Source organism: Lontra canadensis, unplaced genomic scaffold (assembly GCF_010015895.1).
Source record: "Lontra canadensis isolate GAN:19392208 unplaced genomic scaffold, GSC_riverotter_1.0 scaffold429, whole genome shotgun sequence".
In the NCBI taxonomy this organism is placed as follows: Eukaryota; Metazoa; Chordata; class Mammalia; order Carnivora; family Mustelidae; genus Lontra; species Lontra canadensis.
Window position 1 is genome coordinate 47,898 of NW_022631422.1, and position 14,742 is coordinate 62,639.

The window sequence follows — 14,742 nt, forward strand, 5'->3', positions numbered from 1 at the left end:
CCATCTAGAATATACAAAGAATTCTCAAAACTCAACAGGTAAGAAAACCTAATTTTTAAAATGACAAAGGATTTGGACAGTTCAAAGAAGATATACAGATGGCAAATAAGCCCACAAAGATATGCTCAACATCATAAGTTATTAGCAAAATGTATATTAAAACCATAATGATACATATACTACAGACCCATCGGAACATCTAAGATTTAAAAAACTGACAATACTAAGTGTTCATGAATATATAGGGAGAAATCGGAACTCTCAGACATTGCTGGTGGGAATTGAAAATGGTGCAACTACTTTAGAAAACCATTCGGCAGTTTCGTAATGAGGGAATACAAAGAGACACGAGACTTAAGGGTTATTACCTGCCTGAATTACAGTTATGGTTTCATATGTATATACATATGTCAAAACTATCAAATTATACACTTCATACATGTGCAGTTGTCCTAACTTAAGCTGTTGAGGGGAAAAAGGCTCTATTATAAGAAAAAATATCTAAAACAGTGGCTGAGATACGGACAGAAGGATATGAAACAACCCAAGATGAAGCTGAGAACTGTGGTCTTTCACCCCAGAATGATGAGAAGTAATAGCTAAGCTTTAAGCAAGGGGGTCACGTGATGAAATATAAATGTTTAAAAATATATGGTAACTATGGTGGCAGTGTAGACCAAGATTCTGGGGGGTGGAATGACAGGGAAAACAGTCCTGAGGTTGTTTCAGTATTCTAGGACAAATACAGTGGTAACCTGACCTTGGGTGAAGGCACAGAAGAGGAGAGTTAACACACATCAGGTGTGCCATTCCCATGACGAAAAGTATAGTGGAAATTACAGCTCTTTGGCTAAGAGTATTCAACATTTCTCTACTTTCATATAAAACGTATTTCTGAGATGAGTAGCTCTATAACACATCAGTGTTGTATGGTACAGCACTAGACAAGAAGTGCACATATTACTACAGTAATGTATATACAAAGGCTTCATATTTACACAATGGTCTTACCTTTACAATCCATGCCATGTTGTTCAATTAGCGACATGCATGTCATATAATTACAGCAAGGCACGTGGAAACCCTCCGAAATTGTTTCAGATGACGGAGTTAAGTCATCAAGGTCATCCATAGAATGAATTTGCTTTTTGACCTACAAATAAATAATACTACTTCAAAATGTCCCCTAAATATTGATAAAATATACTAAGTGGAGAGAGATGATAAATACCTGTATCTTTTTATAAGAGCAAAAAAAAGGTACTTTCAAAAGGACTGATTTTTATCAAAATGACCTTTATAAATAACTAGTGTTTCTGAACAACTTTTTCAAAGTAAATGTCTGTACAACAAAGGCAGATGTTCTCTTTTTTCATTATACCTTTCCTAAAGTAATTTTTTACCATGGAATAATATTTCTGATAAACATGATTTGTGGTGCAAAAACAATGAATACTGTTACGCTGAAAAGAAATAAAAATGGGGCGCCTGGGTAGCTCAGTGGGTTAAAGCCTCTGCCTTTGGCTCACGTCATGATCTCAGGGTCCTGGGATCGAGCCCCACATCGGGCTCTCTGCTCAGCGGGAAGCCTGCTTCTGCCGGCCTCTCCTTCTGCCTGACTCTCTGCCTACTTGTGATCTGTCAAATAAATAAATAAAATCTTTAAAAAAAAAAATAAATAAAAATAAATAAATAAAAGAATTACCTACTGATGCTTAAAAAACCATAATAAAATAAAAAGTTAAAAATTGATAAATGAAATAAAATTATGTGTGTGTATATTATATATATATACATATATATGTGTATATATATATATATATAAATTTTTTTTTTTGTTACCTCTTCCTCTTCACTAGATGTTTTCTTTGCAGGTCTAAAAAAAAAAAAACCAATTCTTTTCAGGCAAATATTAAATACTTAAAATACAAAGAATATCTAAATCATATCTATATTATTAATAATCTTAACAAAGCATTAAATTTAGATCAAACTGACAAAAAGCAAAGGAAAATCATATTGTTACTTGCATTATTTGATATGAAGAAATATACCACATTTTTTGTTGTCATTTTCAATAAAAACAAGCTTTTACTGGTTCTAAAAACTATTTGGAAAGTGCAAGTTAAGTTCTTATATGAAAGAAATCCTTTTTTAATAATCATGATATTAGGGTTCTGAGGATCTACTGTGTAAATACTATGCATTATTATGAAAACTTTAAATGTTTTAAAGGTATTTTAAGCCTCACAACAATCTTATAAACATAGGTAATTATATTAGGTATTTTACACAGGAAGAAAATGAGGCACAGAAAAAAGTAACTTCCCAAAGCTGGTGCAGGTGGTCAGGAGGAGACCCAGAATTCAAATCCAGGAAATGTGCCTTCAAAACATGTGTTTTATAGTATGTGATGAAAGTAATATTTAAGTGTTTTTTAAGTATCTGATAGCAAATGAATCTATTAGTATTCCATTTTAGCTATAATTGTAGATAATAATTCAAGAATGTTAACCATATTTTTTTAAATAAAAAGACTTCATACATAGACAATATTGATAATCTACTTTCAAACAACTAAAGATTTGCTTCTTCTAAAGAAGTTGATCAATGGGCATTCATATATTCATTCAACTGTTTATTCACGAACATACACTTAGTGAGCACACTATATATGTGTCAACGACACTGTTGGCACAGGAATCATGGCTTTTGTAATTTAGAACTTTATAAAACAAAAGTAATAATCTATGACAGATTAATAGTTTATTTTTCAATTATAAATAAAATCTTTCCTCTTCCCCCAGAATCTAAACAAATATTAAGTTAATATAAGCAGACACTTCAAAGTCCCTAATAAAACTATAGCTATTCATGATACTGTCAAAGGCACTGAATATCTAAAATTATCAAGGAATGGGGGCGCCTGGGTGGCTCAGTGGGTTAAAGCCTCTGCTTTCAGCTCAGGTCATGATCCCAGGGTCCTGGGATCGAGCCCCGCATCGGGCTCTCTGCTCAGCAGGGAGCCTGCTTCCCCTCCTCTCTCTCTGTCTGCCTACTTGTGATCTCCATCCTTCAAATAAATAAATAAAACCTTAAAAAAAATTCTCTAAGGAGTTCTTTATACTTATTCATTAGATTCCAGCATCCACGGTGACTGTTGAAACTGCTCCTTGTCAAAGTCTCTTGTCCTCATCTTAACCTTTCAAGCAGTGTGTCTGATATACTTGAGTATTTCTTTTCTTCGCCTGTACTTACACTACAGCATTTTATTTCCATAAAAAGTAATCACTGTTAAAATTCCTTCAGAGGGAAATAAAGAATTTGTAGATTTTACCTTCCTTCATCCTGATCCATTCCACTTGAAGTGCTGTCATCATTCATTTGTAGTGGACGAGAAGTTAGAGAAGGGGCTTTCTCAAACCTTGGTGTAATCACAGATTCTTTTGATGTTTGTTTTTCTTTTTCCCCTTTCCTTAATTCCTTTGTATCCAAAGCAGGATCACTATTTTTTAAAAATCCAGTTAAAATATCCATTAAAAAGCCAACGTTTTCGGGTACCTGGGTGGCTCAGTTGGTTAAGCCACTGCCTTTGGCTCAGGTCATGACCCCTAGTCCCAAGATCAAGTCCCATATCAATCTCCCAGCTCCACGGGGAGTCTGCTTCTCCCTCTGACCTTTCCCCCTCTCCTGCTCTCTCTTTCTCTCTCTCTCTCTCTCTCTCTCTCAAATAAATAGTCAACCATTCTCTTGTACCATATACAAAGATAAGCTCAAAATGGATAAAAGACCTGAATGTGAGGCAGGAATCTATCAAAATCCTAGAGGAGAACATAGGCAGTAACCTCTTCGACATTGGCCACAGCAACTTCTTTCAAGACAGGTCTCCAAAGGCAAAGGAAACAAAAGCAAAAATGAACTTCATCATTTCACCAAAAATGGGACTTCATCAAGATCAAAACTTCTGCAAAGGAAACAGTCAACAAAACAAAGAGCCAACCCACGGATTGGGAGAAGATATTCACAAATGACACTACAGACAAAGGGCTGATTTCCAAGATCTATAAAGAACTCCTCAAACTTAACACACAAAACAGATAATCACATCAAAAAATGGGCAGAAGACATGAACAGACACTTCTCCAAAGAAGACATACAAATGGCTAACAGACACATGAAAAATGTTCATCATCACAAGTCATCAGGGAGATTCAAGCCAAAACCACATTGAGATACCACCTTATACCAGTTAAAAGGGCCAAAATCAACAAGACAATAAACAATAAGTGTTGGAGAGGATGTGGAGAAAGGGGAACCCTGTTACACTGTTGGTGGGAATGCAAGTTGGTGCAGGCAATTTGGAGAACAGTGTGGAGATTCCTTAAGAAATTAAAACTAGAGCTTCCCTATGACCCTACAATTGCACTACTGGGTATTTACCACAAAGATACAGATGTAGTGAAAAGAAGGGCCATCTGTACTCCAATGTTCATAGCAGCAATGGCCACAATTGCCAAACTGTGGAAAGAGCCAAGATGCCCTTCAACAGACAAATGGATAAAGAAAATATGGTCCATATATACAATGGAATTTTACGCCTCCATCAAAAAGGGTGAATACCCAATGTTTGTATCAACATGGACAGGACTGGAGGAGATTATGCTGAGTGAAATAAGTCCAGCAGAGAGGGTCAATTATCATGGTTTCACTTACTTGTGGAGCATAAGGAATAACATGGAGGACACTGGGAGATGGAGAGGAAAAATGAGTTGGAGGAAATCGGAGGGGGGACAAACCATGAGAGCAGTGGATTCTGAGAAACAAACTGAAGATTTTGGAGGGGTGGGGGTGGGTTGTTGGTTGAGCCTGGTGGTGGGTATTAAGGAGAGCACGTATTGCATGGAGCATTGGGTGTGGTCCATAAACAATGAATCTTGGAGCACTGGGAAAAAATTAAATTTTAAAAAATCTTCTTAAAAATTTAAAAAAATTTTTAAAAAGCCAATGTTTTCTAATAATTTTACTGGTAAAGAATAAAAAAAATAATTTTTTGTAAAATTCTGCTACTCATCTCAATTCACTTATTAGTTCACAGAACAGTTATCAAGTCCAACCATATATAAGAAAATACATATCCCTTGCTTCAAAGTCAGATAAATATACAATTACAATACAATGTCTTTGTGGTGACAAAATGGCTGTGGACCTCTTTGTAGGAGCTGTGGAACCAAGCACCATAAACAAGGGACCTAGGAAAACTCTTGTCTACCCATGCATCAGATAACAGGCACACTCACTACAGTCCCAGCTATGGACTCAGCAATAGCCCATACACTGGCTCCAGCCCCTTCCTCTCAACCACATCTAGGAGCCCCTGGACGACACTGTCTTAGATAATCACCCATTGAAGAGAGAGCCTTTTTGGAAAACCAGATTTCCTACAGTAAAGTTCCAGCACACCACCAGAACAAAAAAAAACAAACAAAAACCAAAAACTAAAAAAAATCGGGTTTGGACACACTGAAAAGGTAATCATTAAAGACTACTTCAAATGCAAAGACAGCAATGCAAAACTTCAAAGAATATAAAAAGTCAAGGAAATATGATACCATGAAATGATCACAATAATCTTCCAATAATTGATCTCAAACACATGAAGATCAATAGTTTATCCAAAAAAGAGTTCAAAATAGCAGTTTTAAGGAAACTCAGTGAGCTACAAGAAAACACAAAAAGCCAATTCAGGGGTGCCTGGGTGGCTCAGTCTGTTAAGCCCTAACCTTTGATTTTGTTTCAGGTCATGATCGCAAGGTCATGAGATCCACCCCTGCATCGGGCTTATGCTCAGTGCAGAGTCTGCATGTCCCTCTCCCTCTGCTACTCGTCCGGCTCACACACATGCTCTCTCTAAAATAAATAAACAAACAAACAAATAAAATCTTTCAAAAAAAAAAAAAAAGCCAGTTCAATAAAATGAGAAAAATACTAGATGAACAAAATGAGAAGTTTAATAAAGAGTTGGAAGGGCACCTGGGTGGCTCAGTCAGTTAAGTGTCTGACTCTTGGTTTTAGCTCAGGTCATGACCTCAGGGTTGTGGGATTGAGCCCCAGGTTTGCTTGACATTCTCTCTCCCTCTCTTTGTCTCTCCCCCAACCTGATCTCTTTCGCTTTCTCTCTCAAATGAATAAATAAAATATGTATTTTTTAAAAGAGCTGGAAATAGTTAAAAAAGAACTAAAAAATTCTGGAGCTGAATAATACAGTGAATGAAATGAAAAAAAGCAATAGAAATCACTGACAAGGGGTGCCTGGGTGGCTCAGTTGGTTAAGTGTCTGCCTTCAGCTCCCGTCATGATTTCAGGGTCCTTGGATCCAGCCCGGCATCAGGCTCCCTGCTTCCCCCTCACTCTCTGCCTGCCTCTCTGCCTACTTGTGATCCTTCTCTCTGTGTCAAACAAATAAAAATAAAATCTTTTAAAAAAGAGAGAGAAAAGAAAAGAAATCATTGAGATGAAAATGCACCCAAAAAAACTACTGTGAATTTAAAGTTTTTAAATTTTAAAACTTTCAAATTATCCAATCAGTGGAGAACAAAGAAAAAAGAAAGAAAAAGAGTGAGAAAACCCTATGTGATTACGGAATATCACTAAAAGAAACAACGTGTAAATTACTGCAGTTCTGGAAGGAGGAGAGAGGGAGAAAAAGACATAAGGCTTAAAGAAGTCATGGGCGAGAACTCTCAAACTTGGAAAAACATTTGGAATCCAAGTTTATGAAGCTCAGTCATCAAACAAATTCAACTTAAAGAGATTTTCTCCAAAACACATTATAATAAAACTGTTGAAAATAAAAATCAAAGAGAGAATCATAAAAGCAGCAAGAGAAAAGAAGCCTGTCACCTACAAGTGAACCCTCATAAGGCTATTAGCAATTTCTTAGCAGAAACCTTACATGCCAGGAGAAGAATGGGATTGTATATTCAAAATGCTGAGAGAGGGGTGTCTGGGTGGCTCAGTGGGCTGGGCCTCTGCCTTCAGCTCAGGTCATGATCTTAGGGTCCTGGGATTGAGCCCCACATCAGGCTCTCTGCTCAGTGAGGAGCCTCTTTCCCCCTCTCTCTAGGCCTGCTGTTCTGCCTACTTGTGATCTCTTTCTCTTTGTCAAATAAATAAATCAAATCTTTAAAAAAAAATGCTGAGAGAAAAGAACTGCCAACCAAGAATACCTTACTGAGCAAAATTATCCTACAGAAATCAAATCAAATCAGTAAGTTTGATACACATTAACAGAATGAAAAAAAATTATATGATCATCTCAATATATGCAGAAAAAACATTTGACAAAATTCAACATCTTTTCATGATAAACACTCTCAATAAAGTGGGTACCAAATTATCATACCTGAACATAATTAAGGCCACATACGAAAAACCCACAGCTAACATCATACTCAGTGGCAAAACACTGAAAGTTTTTCCTCTAAGTTCAAGAATAAGACAAAGGCACCCACCTTACCACTCGTATTCAACATCAGACTAGATAAAGAAATGAAAGGCATCCAGATCAGAAAAGAAGAAATCAAACTGTCTTTGTCTGCAGAGGATATGATCTTACATATAGAAAAACCTGAAGACACCACCAAAAAGCTGTTAGAACTAGCAAAGATGAAGCATACAAAATCCACATACACAAATCCGTTACATTTCTATACATTAACCAAAAAAACCTGAAAAAGAAATTTTAAAATACCATTCACAAAAGCATCAAAAAGAACAAAATACTTAGGAATAAATTTAACCAATGAGGTGAAAGATATGTACACTAAAAACTATGAGACTTTGATCAAAGAAACACCAGACACACAAATAGGAAGATATCTCATTATTTGTGGCTTAGAAAAACAACACTAAATATCTCATGACTCAAAGCCATCTGTAGATTCAATGCAATCCCTGTCAAAATTCCATTGACATTTTTCAGAGAAATAGGAAAAAGGATCCTTAAATTTACATGGAACAAAAAACACCCCAAATAAGCAAATCAATCCTGGGAAAGAACAAAGCTGGAGCATCACACTTCCTGTTTTCAAACTTTTACAAAGGTATAGTAATCAAAATAGGATGACTGTTCATAAAAAAAAACCACACACACACACAAAACCCAAAGAAACAGAATCAAGAACCGGACAATAAACCCATGGATCTAGTCAACTAAAATTTGATGAGGGAGCTGAGCACACTCAAGGAAGAATAGATAATCTCTTCAATAAATGATCCTGAGAAAACTGGATATTCACATGCAGAGAATGAAAACGGACCCCTAACTTACACCACTCACAAAAATTAACCAAAACTGGGTTAAAGACTTAAATATATAACCTTAAACCATAAAACTACTACAAGAAAACAGGGGGAAATCTCCCTGACATTGATGTTGGCAATGATTTTGGATGTGACATCAAAAGTACAGGCAACAAAAGCAAAAACAGTGGAACAAGCAACGTTTCTGCACGGCAAAAGAAGCGAGCAACACTCTAGTTCCATTTACGTTGTATATATAGGGGAAGGAAAGGAAAAAATAAGATAAAAACAGAGATGGAAGCAAACCGTAAGGAACTCTTAACTAGAGGAAAGAAACAGGGTTGCTGGAGGGGAGGTGGGCGGGAAGATGGTCTAACTGTGTGGTGGGCATTAGGGAGGGCACTTGTGATGAGCACTGGGTGTTACATGCAAGTGATGAATCACTAAAGTCTACCCCTGAAACTAATAATACAATATATGTTAACTAAGTTGAATTTAAATAAAAATCTAAAAAACAAAGCAGAAACAAGTAACATAATGAAAAAGCAACCTACAGAATGGATGAAAATATGTGTAAACCACACTATCTGAAAAAAGGTTAATATGTAAAGTGTATAAGAAATTCATACAATTCAACAGCAAAAAAAACCAATTCAATTAAAAACTGGGCAAGGCATCTTAATAGACAGCTTTCCTCAGAAGATGTTAAAATGGCCAAAAGGACCAAAAAATGGGCTCAACATCACTATTCATCAGGGAAATGCATATCAAAACCATAATGATATATCTATCACCTCACACCTGTTAAAATGGCTTACATCAAAAAGGGAAGAGATACCACTGGCAAAGATGTACAGAAAAGGGAATCCTTACACACTGTTACAGGACTGTAAACTGGTACAGCCACTATGCAAAACAGTGTGGAGGTTCCTCAAAAACCTAAAAATATAACTATCAGAATATCCAGTAATCCCATTTCTGGGAACATTCTGACAGAAATGAATCAGTAACTCAAAGAGGTATCTGTGCCTCTACATTTACTGCAGCATTATTTACAACAGCCAAGACACGGAAACAACCTATGTGTCCATCAGTGGATCCATTGATTTAAAAATGTGGTATATATTTACAATGGAATATTTTTAGCCACACAAAAAAAGAGGGAAACCCTGCCATCTGCGACAACATGAATGAACCTTGAGGGAATTAAGCTAAGTGAAGGAAGTCACGCAAAAAGATAAATACTCTATGATCTGACTTACACGTGGAATATTTAAAAAAACACATTTATAGATTTGTGGTTGCCAGGGGTAGGAAGCTGAGGGAAATGGGTAGATATTGGCTAAAGGGTACAAACTCTCTGTTACAAGATTAGTAAGATCTGAGGATCTAATGTACAGAATGGTGATTACAGTTAATAATACTGTTATATATTTGAAAGTTGCTAAAAGAGATGCTAAAAAAGAAATGATAATTATGTGAGGTGATAGAGTTATTAACACTATTATCATTTTACAATATAAAAGTGTATTAAAGTAATACAGGTATACCTTTCACTTACACAGTTATCTGTCAATTATACCTCAAAAAATCTGGACAAAATTCAACAATACTCACATGTCAAAAATAGCAGTAATGTGATTAATTTTGTTTGAAAATAAAATTATTTGGGGGTGCCTGGGTGGCTCAGTCGGATAAGATCTGCTTTCAGCTCAGGTCATCTCCAGGTCCTGGGATCGAACCCCAAATCAGGCTCCCCACTGAGCTTCTCCCTCTCCCTTTGCCCCTCCCTCCTGCTCATACTCTCTCTCTCACAAATAATTTCTTCTTAATTTTCTTAAAGAAAATGATTTGGTAACTTTTGTATACTTTTAGCTTATGATTTAGTCCTAATATAAAAAGCTAGAGTTACTAATACAAAATTATAATTACTTTTTCATGGACTAATTGCATGCAAGAGAATATTATTAGCATATAGCTACATAAACTTACAAAAAGACTAAATTTCCCACAAGAGATTATTAATTTAGGAATTGAACATGAGCCCCTAAGAGCACGGAAAACAAAAACAAAGCTAGCAATTGTTTTAAAACTGTTAAACAGATAACTATTTTAGTTAAAATTTAACATCCAAAAAAGAAGGATCTTCCTGAAAGCAATTATTAAACAATCTTTCCGGCCTAAATTTCAAATATAAATCTATAATTACAGAATATGAAATAGCTTTCATTTTGAATACAGTTGATAGAAGCAACTTTTAAATCGAAAAAACCTAGTTAAAGTCACCTCAAACTTAGGGTGGAGGGAACCCAAATATGAAGCCATAGTAACAAGAAGCCACCATATGCAGTTTTAAATGTTTTAAATGTAATTGATCGAGGCCTACTGGCCTCACTCACCAATCAGGCAATGTCAGCTCCTCCTTTCTAAAAGAAAGCCAGTATGGAACAAAAGCACTCCAATACACATGCCTCGAGTGCCAACCAACCAACCAACCAACCACCATCTCACCCAAATTACCATGGTGTTGCAGATGAGGACAAACCACTTAATTCTCTGAAAGTCCCCCAAACCTTAAACTCTACTCTTCCCAAAACCCTATATAAGAATAGCAGACTGCTCTGTCAAAAAAGACTTGACCAGCATAGTTCCCTCTTCCTAGTGGGCAATAAATTCCAGCTTCATCTTTTTAGTTTACATATGGAGGGCTCATAATCCTTTCGCAAGAATTGTTAAAGTCCTATAATAATTTACCATCATAGGCCGCGGGCCGCCGCCTCCACCCCGGCTGTGGCCCCTGCCGGTTACATAACTCGTTTCGGGCTCCGCGCGGCCCCACTTCTCGGCAGCCCGCGACCCCAGGATGCTTTGAGCCCCACGACAGCGTCCGCTGCCGCCAGCTCCCGTCCGAGGTGTCAATGACAGAGGTGGTGCCGTCCAGCGCCCTCAGCAAGGTCAGCCTACGCCTCCTCTGCCACGATGACATAGACACCGGGAAGCATCTGTGTGGCGACTGGTTCCCCATCGAGTACCCAGACTCACAGTATCGTGATATCACCTCCAACAAGAAGTTCTTTTCCCTTGCCGCAACCTACAGGGGCGCCATCGTGGGAATGAGAGTAGCCGAAATAAAAAGTAGGAGCAAGATACACAAGGAGGATGGAGATATTCTAGCCTCCAACTTCTCTGTCGACAGGCAGGTTGCGTACATTCTAAGTCTGGGAGTAGTGAAGGAGTTCAGGAAGCACCGCACAGGTTCCCTTTTTCTTGAGAGTTTGAAGGATCACATATCAACCACCGCCCAAGACCACGGCAGAGCCATCTACCTGCATGCCCTCACCACCAACAACACAGCAATCAACTTCTATGAAAACAGAGACTTTAAGCAACATCACTATCTCCCCTATTACTACTCCATCCGAGGGGTCCTCAAAAATGGCTTCACCTATGTGCCCTACATCAACGGCAGCCACCCTCCCTGGACATCCCGGACCTGGGCTCCGCGCTAGCGAACCTGAGCCCTTGCTCCCTCCCGCACAGGATCTACCTTCAGGCCCACAGCCTGCTCTGCAGCTTCCTGCCGTGGTCTGGCATCTCCAGCAAGGGGGGCATTGCCTACGGCCGGACCATGTGATGCCAGCTGGGCGGCCGCTAGCAGGCCCCGCCCTTCAGCACCCCGCAGAACTCGCCTTCCTGGCTGTTGGAATTCTGTCGTCTGCAGCGAAGCCGATGACCCCTTGCCGGCCGGTTGGCCTGCCCCAGCTGCAGGCCCGGTGCTACGCAGGCTCAGAGCAGAGCGTCGCGGGCACACGTGGTCTCTGACAGGAATGCATTCACAGGGTTCAACAATGGAGAAGGCACCAAAAGATCAAGCTCCTCCTCCAGCCGGCCCCAACCCCTCAGATGCCCTCCTTCCGCATGGTGGCCCAGCGCCCAGGTCTGTTTTGGCAGCAGCTGCTTGGGGCAGGGGCCTGGTAAGCCAGAGCTCTGCTCAGATGCGCCCACTTCTGAGGTCATGAGTGCCACAGAGAGCTATCTCTCAGACCTCTGAGCCACGAGGGGTCACACGGACTGCCAGGCCCACACCCTGGGGAACGGACACAGCCCAGAGCACTTGGGTGCTGGAGGACTCACGCGGCGGCACTGCACGACCACCTGGGCTGGATTCCCCCCATCTGTGCCTTGATTTGTGTGCAGACTGGGAGGGACTCCGGGCCTGGAGGGCTCGTGCTCCAGGCTAGAGCAGGACATCTCTCTGGGGGCCTTCACCCCTGCTCCCCTCTTCTTTCCCACAGGCTCTTCCAGCCCTCTTTCCTTTTCTGGTAACCTCTGGAAACCACCGCCTCTGCCTGCGTGCGCCCTGGTCCCGCCTTCACGTGCGTGCGCCAGCTGGCCGGCTGGGGTGTGGCGGCATTCACTGTGGTCTGTTTCCTCCTCTGACCCCTTCCCCTCCACTGCCGGTTCCTTCTAGCTCCTTCCTCCAAAGACGGAATGAACTTTTATTGGAAGGGAGGAACCCAGGTGTTATGGACAGACCTCACCCTAAAGACAGGGGAGCCTCAGAACAACAAGGGGGTGAAAGGGAATGCCAGATCCTTGTCCGAAACCTGCCGGCAGAAGCCTGGGGTGTGGAGAGCAGCCCCTGCCTCTCTGTGAGGGGCTGTCGCTTGGTGGGCAGAGCCCAGAGGCTTTTCACCCAAGCACAGAGCTCAGGGGCTTAGACCCTGACTCGGGAGGTCAAGTTCTCCGGTGCCCTCCTGCTGAGGACTTTGCGCTGTCTTGGAGAGCTTGGATCTGCCTATTAGATGGCAGGTGTTGGCTCACCTGAGCTGCCTCCAGAGTTGGGCTGAGGACAGGGGCAGTGAGGTTCCCGGGGGTCCCCTTCCCAGCCCCCAAGTCCGTGAGCTACAGCTCCCAAGATGCAGACAGGAGGAAGTCGAGTGCTCTCAATGGAATGGGGCCTGGCCTTTGGGGCTGGGGGCTGTCAGGTGACTTGTGGCCCCTCAGTCCCCAGCAGCAGAGACAGGAGAGGCTGTCAGAGCCAGGAAGTGTGCGTGCGAACATCACTGGCTTCTGGTGTCACCCTTACCCCCACCCCCACCGCTGCTTGCCACCTGCCCTGCCCTCCGCAGTAGAGGGGGGTGGCAGTCATGCCCAGTGTTGCTGCAGTGTCATGGAGCCATGGCCGTGGTGTGCAGGCCTTAGGGCAGGAGAAGGGGGAGCAACCAGGCACGGGGCCGAGGGCCCAGTGACTGCCATGCTCCCCTCCCCCAGAACTGCCCAGCCTGGGGCTGCCTCCACTCTTGGGGTGGGAGAAAGGTGTTCTCAAGAGGAGCTCGAGCCCTGGGCCAGAGAAGCACTTTTCCTCCTCCGATCACCTCCTGACTGGCAGTGCCCCCCTCAGGGACAAGTCCCCAGTTCGCTGACCTGTCCTCACCTCTGCACTGACCTTGGTGATATGCTGAGGCCCAGCTTGGTGTTCTCTCTCATCTGAATCAACGGGGACATGTGATTTTTATTTCTGCCCTGAGGGGTCAGGAAGAGTCTTCTGGAAGGTTTTGCCTTGGACATTCATAATCGAGCTCAGAGGCCTTGCCCTGCCCCTCCCTCCCTGCCCCCAATTACTGCAGTGTCCAGCCCAGTATTGAACAGATTGTAGTGTTTTGTCTTATTACAAATAAACAGAATTTAATTGGTTAAAAAAAATTACCATCATATTTCATTTTCCTTAATAAAATATAAATGAAGTTTGTGATTCCTTTGATCCATTTTACTATAATTAAAACTAATATAAATACCAGTAAAAGAATAAGTAGCAAGTAACCACAATATTGGGCCCCCAAAAAATTAAAAAAAAAATGCATACAACTGACAGGTTAAATTGTCAGAAGGGACCCATGTCAAACTTTCCTTTTGTTTAAGTGAGAATTAGTATTATGTTAAAAACAATATATGCAGGTTAAACCCTATTCACTCAATAAACATTTATTGAATAGAACTATATATGCTAGAACGTTTTCTAGGCACTGAGAACATAGCAATGAACAGATAAAAATCCTACTCATGAGTGAAGTAAACACAATAAACAATAAACTACACAGGCAAAATAGCCAGTAGTAGAGGAGAAAAACTAAAGCAGAGAAATCAAATTTTGATGTGCTATAGGATAACCAAGAAATCAGGATATTTCCTGAAATACAGGATAACCAGGAAATCGGGATAACCAAGAAAGGCCTTAATTTTTTCTTAAGATTTTATTTATTTATTTGACAGAGAAGAGATCACAAGTAGGCAGAGAGGCAGGCAGAGAGAGAGGGGGAAGCAGGACCTCGCTGAGCAGAGAGTCCTATGCAGAGCTCCATACCAGGACCCCCGCATCATGACCTGAGCTGAAGGCAGAGGCTCAACCCACTGAGCCACCCAGGCACCCCGAAAGGCCTT

The 14,742-nt window shown here is 40.8% G+C and overlaps 2 protein-coding genes across 2 annotated transcripts in view; one reads left to right on the plus strand and one right to left on the minus strand.

The window, feature by feature from the left end:
• The window catches only part of LOC116862994 (ankyrin repeat domain-containing protein 26-like), a 78,146-nt gene that overhangs the window by 35,337 nt on the left and 28,067 nt on the right, over positions 1-14,742 (minus strand). Inside the window, exons 12-14 of the mRNA XM_032850462.1 lie at positions 3,338-3,505; positions 1,843-1,876; positions 1,012-1,153 (exon numbers count right to left, since the gene is read on the minus strand). Coding sequence (XP_032706353.1) covers positions 1,012-1,153; positions 1,843-1,876; positions 3,338-3,505 — 344 coding nt within the window. The remainder of the gene's footprint in view (positions 1-1,011; positions 1,154-1,842; positions 1,877-3,337; positions 3,506-14,742) is intronic.
• On the plus strand, positions 11,071-11,974 carry LOC116862995 (N-alpha-acetyltransferase 60-like). Its single transcript, XM_032850463.1, is given in 2 exon segments — positions 11,071-11,784; positions 11,787-11,974. Coding segments are annotated over 2 exon segments (714 nt in total). The 5' UTR covers positions 11,071-11,219; the 3' UTR covers positions 11,936-11,974.